This window comes from Homalodisca vitripennis, chromosome X (genome assembly GCF_021130785.1).
Source record: "Homalodisca vitripennis isolate AUS2020 chromosome X, UT_GWSS_2.1, whole genome shotgun sequence".
NCBI classification, from domain to species: Eukaryota; Metazoa; Arthropoda; class Insecta; order Hemiptera; family Cicadellidae; genus Homalodisca; species Homalodisca vitripennis.
In genome coordinates, this window is record NC_060215.1 from 103,725,402 (window position 1) to 103,749,118 (window position 23,717).

The 23,717-nt window shown below is 33.6% G+C and overlaps 1 protein-coding gene across 3 annotated transcripts in view; it reads left to right on the forward strand.

Moving 5' to 3' along the window:
• LOC124369767 (sperm-associated antigen 1-like) overlaps positions 1-23,717 on the forward strand; it is a 62,209-nt gene that overhangs the window by 18,576 nt on the left and 19,916 nt on the right. For 2 of the 3 annotated variants that reach the window (XR_006923082.1, XM_046827849.1), the window contains exons 4-5: positions 6,962-7,202; positions 13,364-13,525. Coding sequence is in view for 2 of the 3 variants with exons in the window: in XM_046827849.1 (XP_046683805.1) it covers positions 6,962-7,202; positions 13,364-13,525 (403 nt within the window). In the remaining variant the exon portion in view is untranslated. The remainder of the gene's footprint in view (positions 1-6,961; positions 7,203-13,363; positions 13,526-23,717) is intronic. The other variant, XM_046827850.1, reaches the window with a different exon arrangement.

Below are 23,717 nucleotides of genomic sequence, written 5' to 3' on the forward strand. Positions count from 1 at the left end.
AGGTTTCTCTACAAGACTCTTTGAAATTCAAATGAGTAATTATTCGTATTGCTCGCTTTTGCAACTTGAACACTTTCATCAACTGGTTGTTTACACTGGTGCCCCAAAATACCACTCCGTAGGTAAGGTGGGGGTAAATCAAGCCATAATACGCCATCATCAAAACCTGAGTCGAGCAATACTTGGTTAATGACCTCAAAACATAAATATCTGAGGATAATTTGGTGCAAACATGGTCAATGTGATCATTTCATGTCAACCCTCGTTCTAGGTGTGTTCCAAAGAATTTAGTGATGTGACTTCCTTCATAATTGAACCTACCAACATGATGGCAGGACTACATTCTGGGTCTAATATTCCTCTGACTAAAGTTAATTACATTGGATTTTGATGTGTTTGTTTTGAGATTGAGGCTGTTGAAATGTTTGAACGCAATTGTTGATTTCAACAAAAGTTCGTTCTTCCAAAAGAGATTTTGATTTTCCAGTGAAACAGAGTTGTATTAGCAGTATACTGCAACTGTAGCAGTGATAACCCAATGTCATTGACATATATGAGAAACAGAATTGGACTAATAATTGATCCCTGGGGGACCCTGTAGCTCAACTGAATTGAATATGAAATTCAATCAATAGTTGGAAGCGTATGAGAAATAACAGTAGGCTCGTGTATTAAAATCTTGCGTAATGTTGGAGTTATAGGCTTCCATGGTTACAACCTTATATACAACTTGGCCGTATCTGGGCAGTACTCTTAAAACGTTTTATTATCGACATTAAAACCACTCGAAATAACTTCTAAAACTAGCTTTTTTATTAGGTTAATGTCGACTCCAGTGATTTAAGACTTCTCAAGATCAGCAAAAAACCTTCGAGAATTGTGCCACAGTTTGTGTACCCAAATTCCGTATGGGCTTGTCTACTGTTATAAATTAATTTCTTCCAAAAATGTTCTCTGAACTTATTTTCTTCACTTATGGATCTTGTATTTCTGGCTTTTCATCTCTTGTGGTAACTGAAGTTTGTATGACAAGCTCAACAGACTCTCAATAAAACGAATCCTGGCATGCAAAATGGATAGGCCAAATTTGAAGGTCTCTGGATTTTCTTCATTTAACAAAGTCAAATTATTGAAATCTTTTGAAGTTAAACCACAAATGTAATACCTCCTTGTATATGTTGGGTTTGGGTGCAGAGTTACAAATTTTTTGCTATCAACCATTGTTGGAAACCAAAGTGTGTTTTATATTAAAAAAAAACAGCGTCTTCTATCCCATATTCTGTATAGAAATATCTGTAAATACTTTCCTGGCAACCAAGTATTCAACTCACCGTCAATATATGCATGCAAGAAACGCTTGAATGTATGGCTGTATCTTATCAGCGCGGAGGAGGCCGAGGCAATTATCACGGCTGACTACAGACGAACCTGACTTTTGACCCTGCCTCCCCCCTCTTAATGCCACTTCAACAGCACCGATGCCTCTATGATTTTTTCCTATTTTATACATTTATTTTTTATTTCATAACATTTCGGCAAGAAATCTGCTAGTAATAGGTTAGGTTGTTCTGCGTGTTGACCTTTTGATCTTTAAAATACACCATTCCTTAATTGTTTTTCATCTCAGTAAATCTTTCCTTTAAACTATTGGTAGTATGTACGCTAATAAATTTGAACACCGTAATATCTAAATACGGTTTTTTGGCGTGCGCGCGCGCGTGTGTGTGTGTGTGTGTGTGTGTGTTTGTTTGTTTGTGTTGTGTTGATGTTATATGATAATTAATCACCCGATTCAATTCGTCCTCAACCTCCAGGAAAACAACTCCAGGGAAGCAACTCGAGCCTACGCACAGGCTTTCTGCCCTAGGCCACTTTAATTTGATGAGTGTAATATTTTCATGTTTAATGTTTTTTAAGTACACATTTAACTATTATAGTAACAAGATAATATAGATGTGATAGTAAATGTGCTCGCATGTAAATATTTTTAGGAAATAAATTATGATTTGATTTGATTTTTTTTTCTGCAGTGCGTATGACAGTTTTCTAAAAATGATGACTTGATCTTCAAAATGATTAATTTCTTCCTTTATTTACGACAGAGTTTTCTTCAATAAACTGGATTTTAATAGGCCGACAATATATTAGTGAAGAAGGTACAGGATTCTGCCATATAATTTCTTTTTTATTGTCAATTTTAGTATTCAATTGCAAAGGAACAAGTGAACTCTGAAAAATATGCCCATCCTGAGCATTTTCAGTTGTGAGGCTTGCTCGCAAGTACTTTGTTGTGACCCATCATATCCCCACTTCGAGATTAACTGAAAATTGTGTCTCTCCTCGGTAGTACATTTATTTGATTTAACCTCGTAGACACTCAAACATCCAAGAAACAGCTGTTAGATCTAACAAATTTCGTAATTTTACCTCAATATCTCTAACGGTTATAGAGAGTCTTTTAATGGATAAAGAGTTGATTTGGCTCTTTGAACAAGTTTGTAGCAAGGGAAAATCCCTTTACTCGCGGCCTGGATAACCATATATTGCTTTTTCGTTTTTACCAATAGTATTCTCAGACCGGTTCAAGGCCTGTTTTATCTCCATAAAACAGCTTTTCAGGGTTTTTTGTCATATGTTTGATTTTATTTGCAACCTCAGTGCTCCCCACTTCCCTTTGGCTCATCTGTGCAGTATAGAGCAATTGGTTTGCAGAAAACTGATGCCTTAAAGCCTCGGTGTCTTGACATTTTCCACGTTCACCCAGTTCATTGAACTCTTTTTTGGTGCCCTCCTTTTTGTAAGACTCATGTTGGCAGGTTTACAGATCCATCAAGCCTATCTAACTAGCATTTTTCAAATTGAGTACGATTTCTAAAACAACTAGTCCATCTTTTGTTGTATTCAGATCTGAAAAATTTTAGAGAACATCTAAATACCTGGATTTTTCTTGCTGGACAGTTTGTTTGACAAATTAGCTCATCCTCCAAGTCCGTCAATTTATCTTCCAATGTAGTTTTAGTAGAATATGTTAAAGATTCAAAAAGAGCCCTTCTTGTGCCTATGACCGCACTGGCCTCCTCAATACCTAAAAAAGTGCATAATATCAGTTAATTTATGTGAAAAAAAATAAAGTAAGGAATAATAATAGTTTTTTCCGGTGTAAATATTGACTTCTTTAAATATAATACTGAATGGATATGTACTATTTTTTAAGTATATGTTATCTCAGGAAGAGGATCTTAAGAGTTCTCTATGATGGTTAATAGATACGATTAATAAAATTATCGGGATCATTGTAATTACAAAGCCATTCCATCGTTTTAAAATGTTAAGTATGTTATAAGTAAGGATTGCTTTACCTAGGATAGCTTGAGGTACATGCTACCAATCATCAGGTCCTCTGAAACGACTGCTTATCTTATTTAGAACCAACCTACAATTCTACTCACTGTTCTAGTATGGATCTGTATATCTTCTATGAAACCAATGAACAAGAGGCGCTCATTATCACTAGCAGATGTCTAAATAGAAACTTTTGTGATATTTGAATTGCTTTGAAAAACTATGAATAGAGATTGTTAATCATACTTTATATTCTAAAGGGTTTTTTATTATTAATATACCTTGTTTATTAATAATATAATATATATAATAAAAACCCGCCAATGGAAAAGCCGCACGAAATCACAACTTTTTTACAAGAAAACTCATTAAATAAGATCAGTTTTAAGAAAATTCGTGGTCTTTAATTGACCAGGTTTGACATTAGAGTGGAAAACACTTTTTTTACCATTAGAACAAAATTTCCCAATTTTTCAGCTTTACTCACTCAGTAACAGTTTTTAGATTATTGTAAAAATTATTACTGGATGTTTTACTTACCTTCCAAAGCTTCATCCTTGGTTACAATTCAGTTGCATCAACACATCAGTCAGCAATACAAATAAGTGAACTGTCGTTGTCTTAGCTGAACAATCAGGTCCGTTATCGACAGAAACCTTATCGTTACATTTTGCTCTAGCCCAATAAAAAAGATAATATATCTAAATTTTAGCTAGTGGTATTCAAATAATAAAAAAAATGCAAATATAAATAATATATGAGTAATTTGTTTTTCTGTGTTTTGCCCACTTGTTTTTCTTGTAAATACCACTGTGTGCACCATGGCTCTATACTGAGTAGGATCAACTGCTCAACAGTGCGTGTACACAGCAAGGTGTCTGCTGCAGTCAACTTATTAAACTACAGTACACCAACTATAATACATGTAGTTAACACTTTTACTGCTGGTCTATGCTGAGTGAAATCCACTACTCGCAGTGTGAGTGTGCGCAGTAAGGTGTCTGCCACATTCAACGTTTTAAACTATTGTACATTAACTGTCTAGCTATAATACATGTTGTTAACACCTTCACTACTAGTCTATACTGAGTAAGACTAACTGCTCGCACTATGAGTGTGCGCTGTAAGTGTATCATAATAGCTATTTGTTTTCTAGAGTCCTGAACGTAAATATATGTTTACAATTCGAGTGTTGTGATACAATGCTCGGGTTGACAACACTGCTTGCAGTGGTATTTACCGACTGTAGCCAATGTGTCTCTAGTAGTACGTAGTCAGTTGTTGTCAGAGCAAGGTTATGTCTGTGCCGTGTTGTTGTGCCTTCATGTTTAAACTCTTCCCTTGTTTGTTTTTAGTATGGCTAGTTCAAGCAAAAAGCCAAAAACATATTATTTTCATTTAGAGTGGGAAATTGATTACTTTTTTATGTAAGTACAAGATAAATGCATATGATAGCTTTGTAATATGAGTGTCTCAATTGGAAAGAACCAAAATGTTGAGTGTCATTTCAAGACATAGTGGAATTGAATCACTGAATTCAACACTGAGAAGAGAAAAGTTGTTGAATCTGAACTAAATACTCAACAGTCAACATTTTTTAAGAGACTGAAGAAGAACAAGGCAACCACTGAGGTGCCATTCCGGGTTTCAAAGGTTATTGCCCAACATAGGACACCGTACGAAGATGATTAAAACTGTATTTTTAGAAGCTGCAAATATATTATTTGATAACTTCAAAAACAAATCTGAGATTATGCCTGCTATTAAATCTGTTCAGCTTTCCGCTAATACAGTAATGTGAAGAGTTGAAGCTGTGAATTCCAATCTAATTTCACAGCTTAAACTTGACTTTGATCAACGTAGATTTTGTTACTTACAATTTGACAAATCAACTGATATAGTTGATATAGTTCAGAGAGCTGTTTCTGTAAGAATGGAAATGATATATTTTTAGCATTTCAAAAGCTTATTGAATCTGGAAATATCCCTGTGAAGAAGTCGGGAGTTCCTGCAATGGTAGGTGTGGATATATTGCATTGTGTTGTAAAGACAGTGACATACCAAAATCTATGTCTTATCATTACGTAATATACCAGTAGTCATTGTGTAGAATGTTATTAAGTATGAATAATGCTAAACAAACAGTTGCTAAAGTAGTAAATGAAATGCTCTTCAAAGACGACCTAACAGAATAGTTAGAATGCCAGTGTGGTGATCTGTTGCTTCCAGCATTGTTAGAATGGGGTGAGCATCTCACTGAACTCGAAGATCCCACGTGGCTGCAAGATTTTGTCTTTCTCACTAATATAACTGAAAAGTTGAATGGTTTCACTTGCAGCTGCAAGTCAAAGATAAGGACATCAATGGAATGATTTCAGATGTAACTTCATTTTCAAAAAAGCTCGAGCTGTGGGAAAAGAATGTCATCCAGTTTGAATATAAGCACTTTCCTAATCTGAAGAAGACTGTTGACAAACAAAACTCTCTACAACACCCCAACAATAACCAAGAATACATGAAAATTATTTCAGGCTTAGGAGATCAATTTAATCAACGATTGCAAGATGTTGTAAAACATTTCGTTAAAGATCAGGCTGCAGTTGAAATAGAAGTTGTTGATTTTCAAAATTATCTGTCTCTATAACCCTATGTACTGCTGGAAATATTTGGCCTCTAGTCCCCAAAGAAAAATATCCAATTGTGGTTCGAGTTTCATTGAGATTGAAAGCTATGTTCAGTTTTGTGAAGAATATTTTTTAAGTATGAAGTTTATAGAAATCAAATATAGAAACAGACAGACTTATAAACATTTGGATAACTGCTTTAGAATGGTGGTCATAACATTCTCTCCAAACTTCAAGAAAATACTTGATGGCCTGAGAGAGTTCGACTCTTCTCATTAAAATGTACTTTTAAACTTTTTTGTTATACTTCCTATCTATTCTGATTAATATTATAAATAAATGTATGTTTGTAGGCAATAAATGGGTGTTATTTCAATTTTGCTTACTTTCTTTGACCCAGTATTCATTGGGGTTCGGTAGAAGATTTATAAATGCTGTTTGCTCACTGTCTCAAGTTTGGTGACCACTGGTCTATACAATTAGGTTTGTGTCCTAGTAAATACACCAAACACTGGGTGCCAGGTTTGTACTGGCATCACAAAGCTTATAACAGGTTATATATTATAGTAAGGTGAAAATTGCATTTGATCGCCTGACAATATGACTGTTTACTTAACTTAGGTCTCTTCATAAAACAATAATATCAATAAATTTGCGTGTGTGGGTCTTAGGATGGATTTGGAGGGCCCTGTTGACCCTGGAGGGTTCCACTGAATTGGTTGAGTGTAAATGTGAGAAGGAGCCTTGCAAAAAATAGTATTTACTGTATATATAAATATATATAAAAGTTTATTTATAAAACAGTATGTCTATAAAAATGTGAACAAATTAAACTTGAGATTAAAAGAGTGAAGATGAATAAAATAAGTAATCAGATTTTTATATACACACCAATCTAGTTTTTATTCAGTGCTCAATTTTTTTCTTACTTTGCCTTACCTACTTTAGTTTTTTAAATGTGAAATACAAATAACTATATAATAAATGTTAAACAGAAGGTGGCGGAGAAGAACAAAACTTGCACAGCACAATATGAAAAAAGTGACAACACACTACAGGGTAAACTTCATGCTGACTCAGAATTGATGAAGATGCAATTAGAAAAAAAAGTACAAGAACAAGAGAAGGTAGAAAAGCAGAAGAGAGAGAGAGAAAGCATGAGGGATAAAGAAGAAAAGAAGAGGCAGATGTGGCAAATGGAAATCAATAGGTTGAATGCTGTCATCAAACATGCAGGTATTATACATTTTTACAAAAAAACTTCTCTACTTTAGAAATTCAAACCAAACTGTATTAAAAATAACAATTTATAATTGAGGAAATTGTCGTAAAAGCGACACACAGGCTTAAATACACTCTTTTTTCAGCTCTAAATAATCTGCTATTGTTATTAATCTGTCTTCATAGTTTCATCTCAATAGACTAATTTTTCGTAATATTGAACACATTTTTTTTACTAGCTGTTTAATTGGTTTAATTATACCCCTTCAAGCAAGAGACCAAATTTGCATAGAACAGCTTTTAAAAGAAAACATAACAGGTTGTCTAGTGCAAAAGTTAATGTATTCATCTCTAAGTGTTATTCCAAAAGTATGTAACGCTATAACACACACACCGTTTTTCCCCCTATAAAATAATAACACATGTATATAAAAAATTAATTTTACCTAATCATAGCAAATAGTAACAAAATTATGCCTTCAAGTCATTTGAAATGAGGTAAATCTATGTATATTTTGTACTGAAAATAATTTATTCACAAATAGTTTCAAATGTTTTTCATGATAATTAGAAAAAGGGCATAGAAGGCATAACTTTACTTTATTTGTATTTTCTGTATTTATTTGACCAATGCGGATGAAATATCATTTGATTACTGCTTTTTCGAATGCAGATGAACCACTTTGATGAATAAAAATATATACAGCCTGTTACTATTGCCAATGGCGCAGTGTAGCGGGTACAGCGGTTATCGCAAGATAACCAGATCAAGCAACGTCGAGCGTGGCCGCTGCTTGGATAGTTGACCGCTGAGCGATCCTGTCCTTGCAAGCGGCCCGCCTGCCCGGCCATTGGTGATGGTTCGGAAGTCACCTTTAAGCCGTTGGTCCCCAGGTTAAGTGTTAGAGAGGGCTTCTTAGCCCTAACTTCGCCTGGTAAAATAAGACATTCTTTACTTTTACTTTTTACTATTAACCCATTTAAGACGACAGACATTTTAAAAATTATTTGAGTATACTTTTGAAATGACTACTTTTTTCTGAAGGGTGTACTGAAAAAACAAAGGTGGAAATAGGAAATATACAAATGTTTTATAAATACATTATAAGTAAAGTATTAAAAAAGATGTACATCAATTTTGTATCCTATTATTCACAATACAATTAATTGTATACAATATAAACATTATTTAATAATAATTTGCTTGGGTCTAATATTTTTGTATTTACTTTTTTGTTTATCGTTAGTAACATTTTCCAGTTTCTTACTTTATTTGTATAAGAGTACAGAATTTGATTGGGAAATAAGCAAAAGAGACAATTATTCTTAGTTCATGTGTTCATTCTACATATTTATTTTATTTTTATTTGGTTTTAGGTTATATTATGTTATTTAAATGCTTTCTGTGAACATTTCTTTTATATTTATGCAATATTTGAACCTTGTCCTAAAGAATGTTGATTGAATATTATGAAGTGATGTTCAAATTGATATCAGTTTGATCATCCATTTAGTAATCAAATATAAAGTTGGTGTAAAGACTAGTCAGGTACTTAAAATTACCAAGCATAATACACACCTGGTATGTTGAATGAATGTTATGCAATATATAGATCAACCTATTTGTTGGATGAGTTGAATAACTTGTACATATTTTAAAATTTGTTTACAAGTTATGCAATCTAATAATACATAACTGTAACTGTTATAACTAAAACTGAAAATATGATATTACTCAATCCAGATCTTTCAGAATAATATCTAGTAATATAACAAATTATGTTAAGTATTAATAACTTTATAGGAAAAGTTAGTTTTGCAAAAATAAAATAGTCTTTAACTATAAAAACATTTATACAATATACAATGACAATTTTCACTTTTATTTTTAAGAAAATGCTATGAATATGAGAGGGACTCCAGGAGGATTCATTTCTGGCTGGTTTATATCTTCCAGTTGAACATACATCGGGTACAGCAAAAACCGATGTGTCACTTAAATCTGGAAAAGTCCCTATGGATGTCGTGGAGAGGTACATTACTAACAGCAAATGTCAAGATATTGGAGTTAAACAGTTGATCAATAGTTTACTGCGCAGGATCACTTTTTGAGTGCGTGGAACTCCCTTAAGATTAAATGTTTTTAGTCTAAACCGCATGAGGGAGTATTGCCCCATATCCAATTTGATTGAAAAAGGCCGGAATAGACCTAGCCTCCCATCTTCCAAGGTGACAACTGTGATAGTGTTGTTCATTATCTCTCCTAATGGTTGATGTAACATGGGATATCGACAAGAGGTGGCTCCCACCCCCAACCTTACCCGTCCTGGATATCTTCTCACTCTGGATGCAAATGCAAAGATTCGTTTAGGACTAAATGCAATGAGAGACTTCTTCAACCTCTTGTCCTAAAAGAAAAATCTAGTACTATCTTATTAGTGCTTGGCAACAATTTTTGGGTTCCTCTCATTTCTTACCACTTGTTGTTCATCGGAACAGGTTTCTTTTGAATACAATAAGATCAATAACACTTGCATTTTTGAGATTTTTTGTCACAGTAATGACACAGCAGTGTAAAGTTTTTGTAAAGAAATTTTGTATACCTGCTGCAAATTCTTCCTTCGTGAGAGATTCAGAGAGAATACTAACACCTCACTGCAGGCAGATTTTTCACAAGACAGTGTCCCTAATAACTGTTAGCCTAGGCATCTAACAATAATATAATTATGTTGGTTTATAATAATTAATTATAATATATCTTTTTGTAAATAAAACACCTATATAAGTTTTAACCTACGCATCCAAGCTGCAGCTGGTGAAATCTGATAATTTGTCAAGGGTTTTATTTTATGGCTTGTGGAAAAACTATTCTTTAAAAATACAGTAGAATACAAAGAATTTAAAACACAGCTCTTTTGACAATTAGCAAAAACAACCATGTACTAGGGTCGTCCACAAAGTAACCTCCGTTTTGAAATAAAAAATAAACCAGTTGAGATACAAAAAATGTATTATAAATGTTAAAACTACAGCTTGCTTTTCTCTACTTTTCTACATCTTCACCATACAAATTCAAGCACTTATCATATCTTTTAACAGTTTTTGAAATTTCGTCTTTAAAAAAATCTGCCACCTGAGAACAAGGCCAACCCGTCACAGCGTTTTGAAGCTCTTCATCACTCGCAAACCTCTGAAATGCAAGCCACCACTTCATGTACGGGAAAAGATAGAAATCACTGGGAGCCAAGTCCGGGCTGTAGGGGGGTGGGGTGGTCAAAAACGTCCCATTTGAACTTTTCCAAAAGTTCTGTTGTTCTTTGAGCTGTATGAGGGCGGGCGTTGTCATGGACAAACACAACACCAGATGTCAGAAGACCACGACGCTTGTTTTTAATCGCTCGTCGTAGCCGTTTTAAGGTTTCACAGTAAGCTGCAGCTGTAATGGTCGTACCACGCTCCATAAATTCAACGAGCAAGATGCCCTTAGCATCCCAAAAAACTGTAGCCATCAATTTTCTCGCTGAAAAAGATTGGCGAGCTTTCTTTGGCTTGCTTGGCGAAGCGGTATTACCCCATTGCATTGACTGTTGTTTTGTTTCGGCATTCACATAGGCTACCCAAGTCTCATCTCCTGTAACGATCCTGTTCAAAAATGTTTCTCCTTCAACGTCATACCAAGTAAGAAAGGCTATGGCAGAACTCATTCTTTTCATTTTGTGATCATCGGTGAGCACTTTTGGAATCCAACTAGCACAAAACTTGTGATAGCCTAGTTTTTCTGTCACTGTCTCATGCACAAGACTTCGAGAAATTTCAGGAAAATGATCTGAAAGTTCCGAGACTGTGAAGCTTCGGTTCTCGCGAATTTTCTCATCCACTTTGTTCACCAAGTCATCACTGACGAGAGATGGCCTACCACTCTGGTCTCAATCGTGAACGTTCGTTCTTCCATTTTTAAAAAAACGAACCCATTGACGGACTACACCTTCGCTCATAATGTTTGGGCACCGCACTCAATTTACTATGAATTTCAGCTGCTGTGTTACTTTTCGATCACAGAAATCTTATTACACCACGCACTTCACACTTGGCGGGATTTTTTATCACGGCGCTCATGTTTTTACGTTGTAACAAAAGAACGCGCGATTGCACGATGCACCCCCTTGCACAGCTAGAAGCGTACTGAACGTCTGCGCACGCCAATGTGAGATTGGCGGCGCTACCCCCACTATTTATCGCGCTACACCCAAACGGCGGTTACTTTATGGACGACCCTCGTATTCACTTATCTTGGAATGGTAAATCTTGTACTGATAGATGATAAATGTGTCACTTGTTACATGATTCACTCTGCCAGTGAAAAACAGTTTGTGTTCCGAGATGAAATTAAGGAGTGCTCCATATGCAAACACAACATACTCAACTTTCTGAGGGTTCATGCCAAACTTGGCAAGAAAGCTTAGTTATTTTGGACCTACATTTTTCAATAACCTCCCATTTATGCTTTAGCCTATAACGATTGACATGAACTGGCTTTAAAAAGAAATAAAAGGACATGTTAGGTTACATTTTTTTGACACAATTGTTTGGCTAGTATATATTGTATATACAAGTATAAACAATATCTGCTTTAAAGTAATTAATGTATATGTTTATTTTTTGTGTATTTTATGTTCTCATTATAATAGTAAATTAAGTTGTTCTGAATTATTTTATATTACTGCCATTTGGGCTTAGACTAAGTAAGCAACACTCACTCCAACTAGATCTGTATCACGTCGCTTACATCTCTCTATATTTGTGATTATTGGCTGACATAACATGTTACTTCAGCAATAATATATCTTTAGTAATTCTTAACACTTTGTACCCTGGGCCCTTAATACATGTTTCGGCGTGGCTCCCTGCTTTTAAAAAATTCTGTGTTATTACAGTAATTATGTTATAAACTCAAACTATATATCTTTTTAAAGATAGAGATACATACTTTTTTTAAACGTATACAAATATAAAGTTTATTTTCAAAATAAAATTATTACATAATATTGAATGTTATGTAAAAAATACAACAAAAGTTTTTGCTACATAGCTTGTTAGTTCAGGTAATTTGCCTTAGAGTGGTAATTTTTAAAGCACAAAGGTCTGAATTAAATACAGGATCTCGAAAATTTTCGTTTAAATTGTTCATAAAAACAATATTTGGTCCCAGGTGTGTATCAAAATCATCGTCACTTTCCGACTCGCAGTCAAACAAAAGATCGTGAATTGCATCACTTTTGATTTCATTACCCATATTATTTAAACTCGAAAATAATAAGTAAATAATATAAAAGAAAATCAACGGAAAGTCGAGAAGAAAGAACAAAGCGAGTATAAATACAAAACAAAACACATGGATAACCTCACATTGCTTGCATTTGCCTTTACTTCATTCAGTAAGGAACTAAAGTTCTGATTATTTACAAACAGTTAAATTCACATTTATAATACGTTATAATAACATTTGCTTCAGTATTTGTCGGCAAGATTTGTAGAAAACTTAGTAAGACATCACTAAGACTCACAACAACACACAACGTGAAACACTACAAAGCAAACTGACAGTACCGATGATCAGCCGCGGTGCCTACGATCAGCTGTTTAGACTCGCTTGTAGTACGATGATAAATATACGTATTTCATTACTAAAACGTGACCCAGGGATCTCAAAACCAACAAATACGAACTTAGACAACCAATAACCATAATCAAAATGTTTGAATCCAAAAATAAGATGACTGAGCTAAATAATACAATTAAATAACACCACCCGAGCTATACTCGGGCGCCGGTAGCAGGCGCTGCCGACGCGGCCCGACCTATACTCGGGCTCAGGGTAAAAAGTGTTAATGCTATTCATATAGAAGGTGCAAAATAGTTCACAATATTGAAAGAACTCCGGTAAAATTATTATGTAGGAAATATTGTATCCCACATTTTTAATGTTCAGATAGACCTGTTATTTATAATTTGTCCCTATTCTATGGAAGTGTTATGTGATAGGAGCAAGACTAGAGATAAGACCAGTGTGAATTTATTTGTGATTAAACTTTGTAACAAAACAGTTTGCATTGGATATCTGTATATGCAAATCATGATGTTACTTGTGTTAATAACTTTTAATATTTCTGTTTTAGAACATCTTTCAGACTCTGAGCGGCAGCTTTTGGCGGAACGAGAAAAAGAAATTGGTAATCAATGTTATCGCCAGAAAGAATATGATGATGCCATAGAATACTACACGGCATCAATCAGGATATTTCCAACACCGAAGGCATTCAATAATAGAGCTGCATGCTGTGAGTATTTCAATTTAAAATATCTTCATGCATAAAAATATATATGTGCATAAAATAAATTGTCATTACTATATTTTGTCATGTAGTACCATCCAGCTGAGTTTATTAGGCTGATACAAAATTTGGTTCTATTTTCAGGTGTTTGATACATTGTTTTAGCAAATTTTTCTAATGATAGAAATAATTGTTTTTAGTTTAAACCCTTTAAGTACAGACCCATTTTGTTTATTTCTCAGGAATATCATCATTGACATTTATATAGAGGTTACTGAGTCAAATTAGACCATTTGTGAGCCATTGTACACTCTTACATTTTTTTTGTAACTTTTTTATGTTTGGTAAAAGTTAATGGTAGTTTAAAAATCATGCAAAATTAAATTCTGTCAGTATAAATGATAAAATTGTACGAAACAAGTGTAAAAATAATCAGTCATAAATCAATATTTACTCAAAAAATTGAAATATTTGTTTTATTCCCTTTGACTTGGAGGAACATTGTCAAACATTCCAAGTGTTAATTGCTTTAATTTACTAAGTATAACTAAAAACAATTTTCATTTTATTAAAGTAGAAAAACATTCCAAATGGAAAACGGGTGAAAGCTTTCTCTGGTTTTTCATTAAAGTTAAGATATTTCAGTTTGAGGTATTTGACATAATTGTTCTTTTGATTCTTTATGTTTTAAATGGAAGTCTAATATCATAGTAACAAAATACCATTTGGTAAAAAATAAACTTGTAATAATAACAATTAAAATTATTTATTTTTTTAACCAAATAATAGACATGCTCTAATTTTTATAGTGGCAAATAGTCCTTACTATTATGCAAATTTTAAATCTCAATATCTCTTATTATTATATTTCTATAACTCTTAAAAAATGAGAGTAAATTCACCAGATCTATATTAAATACAATAAAAATTAATACCATGTTCTGTCAGTTCACAAGCTTGAAAACATTTGATACTTCAAATTAGGCTTAAAATTCATTTTGCATACTTACTAGTGCTGTTGATACTCCTTGTAAGTCTAGTTCACTCAAACTGGACCAATTATGTTTCTTGTAGGCCATGGCAGATTTCACTTTCTTGGGCCCCTAGGTGTGGAAAAATGTTGCTGCCTTCGTAAAAAGTTGTTTGTAGGTCTAGTGAAAATTAATCTACAAAAATGTTATTCTTTATTTTTATAAAATATATATTTATTGAATTTGAAGCACTTTAAGAGAAAATACATTATTTTTTTAAAATAACCAAACGATTATTAGTGCGTAGTAGTTTAAGTCTTACAAATCACCACTTAACCAATGTTAGTTCATTTCTTTGAGGTTAAGTGGTAGAGAGAACTTTACTCCTATCTTGGCCTCTTGATAAAATAAGTTTTACTTCATCTCTTCACTACACATTAACTTTAATTTAATGAAAATTCTTTAATGACACTGACATCACATGAGATAGCATTTCTGCATTTTCGTTTAAACTAGTCTTAAATTATAATGACTAGCCTGTGATTTGTTTAGTTTGTGGCCCATAGGTCTGGGTCTAATGGTCCTATTGGTAAATCGGCAACTGATTGGAGGCAATATAATTTATTTCCCAATTCTATTGTTGCCTTTTGCTCTTTTCTTGGCATACTTTATATCTATATTTGGATAGCAACTCACTCTCCTGAACTTCCTGGGGGTCGTCAGGAAACACATAAAAAACTTTTTGTAAAAAAACAGAAGTGAATAAATGAAGGACATTTTGTAAATGTAATTAAAGTTTTCAACAAATATCCTTAGATTGAATGGTAACAGAGATAAATATTTTGAGAGTTTGTGTATACAGTAGATGGACTTAATTCTTAATACAGTAATATATTGCAGTCAGCTAAACGACTACAGCTAGATGTAATATTAATGTGCTGAACAAAAGAGGGTGGAAACTGTTCATATTTGTAGAGAACAAGAAATTAGATGAATATTGAAATGGGATTTTAAATTAATATTCATATTTTTTAGGAACCTTTTAATAATATGAATAATTAATAAAGTAGTTCAAGTTTGTGGTTCATAGTGGCCATATTCTTAAACGTTTAATGGTAGCTCAATAACGAAAAATTAACAAGTGGTATTTACTAAAATTGTATTTTTGATAACTGGATTCATTGGCATATAGGATATATTGAAATTGGTAGTAAATGGCACCATTCCTCGGCTAGATGAGAGGCCATTAAATTGTACATATTAATCAATAGTGATAATGTCAGAATGACAGAGCAACATTCAGATGGACTGGCATCAATAATCTTTATTTGTTACCTTAATTACATTAAAACATAAAACTAATATTTAATACTTTATTTTTGTGAGGCCTTTCGATAGCAAGGCTATCTTCATCAGACACATCACAAAAGTGAAGATAGCCTTGCTATCAAAAGGCCTCACAAAAATAAAAGTTGAAATATTGGTTTTATGTTTTAATGTAATTAAGTTAACAGTAACCAATATAAGCTCCATCTACAACAACCTTTATTTGTGTCAAATCCCATTTAAATTCTCTGCCTTGAAAATATAAGAATGTAAAAATATATTTAATTAGCATATTTCATCAATAACTAATGACTCAGAAATTAAACATTCTCTTGGACATCAATACATCAAGGAATTACCTATAATAATTATGTATTATAAGTATGCATTATCATTTGTAGCAACTACTAAAGAAAATAATGAATAATTCGTATTGGGAATGGGATTTAAAGTTTTCAAGTCACAACACTAAAACAAAAGGCAACAGTCTGCACGGCAACCAAAGTTTAACACTTGTTAAGTATAACCGTATACAGTCTGACACTTGCAAAACTAATAATATTTATTGGTAATCAGCAAATAATTGTATTTTAAGTTTTCTGGGCAGTTATTGTTAACTGCTAGTAGATTTCAGTTTGTACTTTCTCATGGGCATTAAGAAAAAACGTTCATGTGATATAATAAAATATTTAATTGTGAAGATTGAGTTGATGTGGTGAAACTGAGCTACATTTTTACTCAACTTTATTTTTGACTTTACTTAAATTTTTAATCTGCCCCAAATCGAAAGAAAGAAATGTCATATTTATATAGATCTGTCTGTAGAGGCTATTGTTAGTTTTAAAGCAGTGTTAAGTAAGACTAACTGGAGCTGTATGCTTTCAGAGAATAATTTAGAACTGATGTTTTTTAATGTGTTTTCTTAGAGATTCTTTAGAGAAATGTTATCCTCTAAAATCAAAGAAGCTGAGACAGTAAACTAAAACAAACAAACAAATAGTACAATGAAAAATTGAAAAATATTAAGGAAAGAGCTATTGTATGTTATAATAAATATGTCCTACGAGGTGATAATAATCAAGATAGGAAAAACATTACAAATTTAAAATAAACGAGAAAAAACTATTTAATAGTAAATTTATTGACAATCTAAAAGTTAATGCAAAACAACATGGAAGGTTATTAGAGAAGAATCTGGGAAAAAAGAGTTGAGATACTAAGTGTTCAGTTGATATATATATATATATATCAATGAAATGGAAGCAATGCTATATGTAAATAGGTACATGAATGTAAATAATATCACATGATAAAATTTGTTTGTTTGGAAAACTATAACAGAACAGCATGTAAAAGAGATTGTAATTTTAGCACATCTAATAGTGAGGATTATTTAGGATTATCAAATAGAGTAATCAAAGAAATCATTCACTTAATAATAAACCTTTAGTATTTATGTTCAATAAGGCATTAATTGGAGGAGTTTATCCAGATGCACTAAAGTTAACAAACTATCTTTAAGAAAGGAACAAAGTCTGACCGATCGAGTTACAGACCTATTTCACTAGTCCCTATAATAAGCAAGATTTTTGAAGCTTGTATAAAAGATCTATATATAGCACTATTTGAAAATCTATTAAGAATTGCCAATAGTGGCCATTAAAGCAGATGTAAGGAGTCTTTTGTGGGCAACCATAAATTTGAAATACAAAATTTGAGACATTGTACACCTACATCTACTCCTAATCATATTAAAGCTGCTATGAGTGAACTGCAAAAAAACAGGAAACGTTAATAAGGAAGTATTATTCTCTACAGTAGTAAGAAGAAGATAAAATAAAATAAATACATGATCTAAATCAACAACATACACTGAACCAGAAATTTCTGTTATGTCTCCCAACCACTTTGAGCCACTTAACACATTCGTTGCTGAAAAATTATATCAAGACGTACCCTAGGTGCTAAAAAAATGTTATGTTACTAAATCCTTCCTTATATGTTGAAATGTCTAGAAATGGCATTAGAATCACAAATCCGAACTCCTGATGTGCGTTCTGGCCCATCAGAGTCATCAGTTGTCGGTGGACCCCGCAGCACCTGGCGTTGTCACTCCTGTATTACTGTGGGTACTTTTAACACTACACACTTATTTATTCTGGATTTAGGTGTCAAATCCGGCTTGAACAATACCTCAAAGGCATATTTGTTGGTTGTTTTACAAATATTATCCAAAAAAACAATGTCTAATATTATATTGAACTAGTCGATTGGTTGTCCATTTCCTGGAATTGGAACAAGCAATTTGTCTGTCCTAGTAAATTGTGTAGGTCTCATTCCTGAAGTTGTTATTGTCCATTGTGGAGCTGTAGTTGGGGTCCTCATCAGTATCATTTACCGACGATCCATCATCTGATTCCTCATCCGATACGTCATCCACAGCACGTTGAACAGGGTCATCTACGTTGACATTGTCTAGATTTTCAGGTTGTAACTCGATGCGGGTAGCTTCTGAGGCGTTTCCAGACAGTCCAGGGATTGAATGATCCATTGTACTCATCGTACACACACAACAAACACTATTGTATACACTAAAATAACAGTGAACACTCTAAAACTGAACAGACAGTAATAAAAACTAGGGGTCGCGGGTGGACCCCGTAGGGTGGCGGCGAGACGCAAACGAACCACGTTCCAAGATCGACATGAATCACAAGCAAACTGCTGTAGCGTACTGACCTACTCCGGCGAGTGGCTGAACCACACTGAGCCTATACACAATGCGATGCGCGGTAGTCCGCCCGCGCACCCCCGCTCCAAGGCCATGACGTGCGGGGCCCACCGGCGGACCTGCCACAACGAATGTGTTAATATTATAGAGAATGAAAGCAATAAATTGATGAGTGTTATAATAGATGAAGAGCAAGCTCCTACTATAGATACCACAGTAACAATCGAAAAACCAAAGAAAAAACTGTTAATACGTGCTGACAGCCATGGGAAAAATTTATCATGGCATGTAAATAAGAAGCAGAACCTCTGTGAAGCAATTGGTTTTGTTAGACCTGGTGGACGATCTGAACAGGTTCTAAATATGGAAATCATTAATAAAGAAAACTTAGGAAAAAAACACCTATGTCTAATTATTGTTGGAACTAATGATGTTGCAAGAAGTGAAGGTGATAAATTCATAACTGAAATTGAAAACTTACTTAATGAAAAGAAGAGCCATAATTTTGTTATTGTAGATGTCCCTCAAAGATATGATCTATCTGACAGGTCATGTGTAAACAGTGAGGTAAAAAAAGTAAATAGCAACCTTAAACAACTGTGTGAAAAATATAGTAATGTTATTCTTGTAGAATCTAGTAAGGCAATGCTATAACAACATCACACAAGACATGATGTGCATCTCAACACCCATGGGAAAATGTGGCTTTTAGAACAAATATGTGAAGCGATAGTAAAATGTAATCAGAAAAGAATTGGGGACTCATTCATGACTTCATTCAAATTTCAACAACTTATAAGTGACGTGTCCATGTAATGAATCAGAAAGACTTGGGAAATGCGTCCACTCCAGAAAATGGAAGACCAGCTTGAACATTCACAAAACCTTATCTACAGAAGAAGTTGGCCTCAACATAAATAGATATCATAAAATAAAAAATATGTCATGTTATATAAGTAGTAAAAATGTAATAAACATTACACCATTTAATTTAGTCACTTAAACATTCAGGCATTAAGAAAAAAAGGCTGGAATGTTAGAACTAATATTTAATGAATTTAATTGTAATGTAGTCAGTTTAATTGAGCATTGGCTTAACTCGTGTGAAAAATTACTTAATGTACCTGAAGGTTTTGTTGTGGCTGACATGTATTGTAGAGAAGAACCTCATAGAGGTGGGGGCTGTTCCATATTTGTTAAGGAAATCATCGATTTTGAAATACTAAATGTTAATTTTTTTTGTGCTTTAAGTATTTTTGAAGTAGTTGCTATTGTTTTAAAAAGTTACCACATAGTTTTAGCTAGTATATATTGTATTCCTTAGTCTGACAATAACTAATTTTTGACAAAATTAGACAATTTTTTCTTACTTGAAGGTAATGCCTGAATATGACATGGTTATCACAGGTGACTTCAATGTAAATATTTCAGAAAACTCACAAGAGTTTCAAAATTTTCTTAATCTTCTGACATCTTATACATTATTTTGTTTAAACAACAATCTTACTAGAGGATTGGCTTGTACTGACTACATCATAACTAATAATGTACTTGAGTTGTACGGAGTTACAGAGCAGCCTCTTCAAATGTTCCATTCTTATCTGGAGGGAAGAGAACAAATATTTTCTGTTAACGGTGCTTCATCCAAACCGCTGCCTGTTATGCACGGTGTGCCTCAAGGCTCGGTTCTCGGACCCTTGCTCTTCTTGGTACTAATTAATGACCTAGAGTTGGTGGGTGATGTACTTCTGTTCGCAGATGATTCTACATTCTTTAAAGCGGGAGCCACACCTGAAGATGCGAGAGCTCAAGCGCTCCAAGTCTATGACAGAGCTAAGGAATGGTTTTCAGCCAACAAACTCAGTCTAAACCTTTCCAAAACGCAGGAGAACATGCACCTTATCTCTAGCTAACCATACAGTGGGGAGTGTCAAACTTTTGGGATTTACTCTTGATTCCAAACTTACGTGGAACGGGCATTTGGCAGAACTGAGTAAGAAACTGTCTCGAGTGACCTGCTTGTTGCGCAGACTGAAGCCTCTATTGACGGAAAAACATCTTGTCACTATATATCACGGGCTGTTTCATAGCCACATTCTCTACGGTCTGATGCTCTGGGGTCATTCTTCTGGATGTGCCGAAATTTTATTGCTGCAAAAACATGCTGTGCGTATCATCTCATCTGCAGGCTTCTTAGATCACTGCAAGCCCTTGTTCAACCGACTTAAGATCTTAACGGTTTTTAGCCAGTATGTTGTCGCCAGCTTGTTACATGTCAAGGAAAACCTTGCAGCCTTCGGAACTAGGGGTGAAGCTCAGGATGCCTACAGGCTAAGGAACAGCTCACAACTAAATACAGTCTCCTGTAGGCTAAGCAAGACAAGAGATTGTTTCCCCGCATTAGCAGTAAGAATGTACAACTGCCTCCCTCAACATCTTAAAGCTCTTGAGAACAGGGACTTTGAATGCAGGCTTAGGAAGTGGTCCCTGGCCAACCCTCTCTACTCAATCAAAGATTTTTTCGTGAACACGAGCAACATAGCCTAGCCTTGCCGCCACTTGCATTTGTAAATAGTAAAATTTAGTTAGTTATTTATTTTATTGTGACGCTTTCAATCCAGCAACGCTGGTCAATGAAGAAGACATCAGGTATCAGGTATGTAAATGAATGCAAAGTTTCAAACCCCATATATCATCATGATGGCCTTTGTTGTCAGATACTTAGGGGGAAAATAGAAAACAAAGAGAAGGATGCATCACCTTGTAGTTTCAGGGTTCTATCTGTAAAGGCTATTAATTCTGTCAAATATATGTTAAGTACGACAGACTGGAGCTATATGCTCTGTGAGCGGAGTGTAGAATTGCTATGTACAAATGTGTTAGGCTATCTTAGAAATTCCTTTGAGCAATGATGTCCTATAAAAACTAATAAATTCAAGCATAATAAAACAAAGCAAACAAAACAGTGGTTCAACAATGACTTGAAAAGAATTAAAGAAAGAGTAATTGTATGCTATAACTTATATGTCCAATGTAGTAATAATGAGTCGGAGAGAGAATAAAACAATTAGAAGAACTGTTTCAGAAGGAAAAAATATCGTATATTTAAAATTAATGAGGCTAAAATGTTACACAATAATGAATTTATTGCAAATTTTAAAAACAAGTGCAAAGCAGCATGGAAGGTAGTTAGAGAAGAATCTGGTAGAAGCAGTAGAGATCTTGAGTGTCCAATCAATTCAAACGAATATAATGGCTACTTCATTAATGCAACAACAGAAATGAACATTAACAAACCTATTGATATCATGGGAGTAACCTTACTTTTAAATCAATACTTATATAGTAATAATGTAATAATACAAAAGAAAACATTTTTCTGGCATGTAATAACAGAACAACAAGTGAACAGATTGTCAGTAATTTTAGCACATCTAATAGTGAAGACATATATGGGTTATCAAATAGAATAATCAAAGAAATCATTGATTTTATAATTAAGCCACTGGTTTTCTTGTTTAATAGAGCTTTAGCTGATGTGTTAAAATTTACAAAGGCAATACCAATCTATAAGAAAGGAAAAAGTCTGACCATAAGAAAGATCCATCAAGTTACAGACCAATATCATTAATCCTCATAATAAGTAAAGTTTTTGAAGGATGTATTAAAGATCAATTATATAATTTCTTTGTAAATATTAATTTACTTTGTGTTGAACAGTTTGGTTTTTAAGCAGGCTTGAATACAATTAAGGCTGTTGAATGTGTTGTTAATCATGTTTTGAAGATAAAATATTGACATGTGCTACTCTGATTGACCTGACCAAAGCTTTTCATTGTGTCTCTCATGAAATATTATTGAAAAAATTGCAATGTTAGGGTTTGGGGGGTTAGCAACTTGGCTTAATGACATCCTACTTGTGTAACTTGTGATGGATCTAATTTTCAATTAATTAAATCTGGTGTTTCCAGAGATCTGTCTTGGGACCATTCCTATTTTTAATTGCCATAAATGATTTCCCAATGATACCATGCAAATCAGTATTATATGCAGACGGTACTACTTTAGTTTGGAATGGAAAAGACATGGGAAATATGCAAGTAGATCAGAATGTATCAATGAATATTGCAGAGAGCTGGTTCAAAACAAATCATTTAATATAAATAAAAAAGACATAATAAATTATTTTTTTCATTAACTAAATTAACTAAGGCAGCCTATTAAACTACTTGGCCTATACTTCGACAGCAGTTTGAATTGGGATGTACATATACAATACCTTTGCAAAAAACTATCTAGAATCACTTATTTACTTAGAGAAATTAAACTGTGTGTTAGCAGTGTTATGTTGATTAATGTGTATTATGCTTTTTTCACTCCCATATTGTATATGGTATATTACTTTATGGGGAAATAGTACTTATATGGAACAAAGTTTTAAATGGCAAAAATATGCTATACAGATCATAAAAGGACTGGACAATAGCGAATTTTGTTTTCCCGTTTTCAAAGAATGAAAAATAATGACACTCTCATATATATATATATATATATATATATATATATATATATATATATATATATATATATATTTCTGTCTAATAAACGTAAAATAAAATTTGCATAAATATAAAAATAGATCTGACATATATAATTATAACACAAGAAATAGCTATGTCCTCGATTTACTTCCTGCTAGACTTAACCCTCCAAGTGCTACTATCGCACTGTGCGATATTTTCGAACCACTTTAAAGTGCTACTATTGTACTATGCAATATGTTCGTTTTTGTTAAATTGCTGTAAAACGGTTTATTTAATTATTTCGTAATTTTCATAGTACAACGTAGGAGAGATTTCTCTACGCACTGGCTCTATTTTGTAAGCCTTTGAGTAGAATGAAAAATAACAGTCAGCTGTTGCCGCGTTCGCGCCGCTACTTTGTTGTAGATTTTGTCTAGGTTAGTTATCGTTCAGCAGGGACGTATTGTTTTGATTTGTGTTATTATTCACTGTGCGATAGATTCTTGCTTCTTGTGTGTGTATTTTCTATTTTATTATGAGTTGCTACAGTGCCTTAGAGCACTTCAGGAGGCCTGTAGAGGGAGGCAGAAGAAAGAGGGCAGCGCAGCAATCAGAATCTCACTCTGACTAAGTTTCTTTAGTCAAAT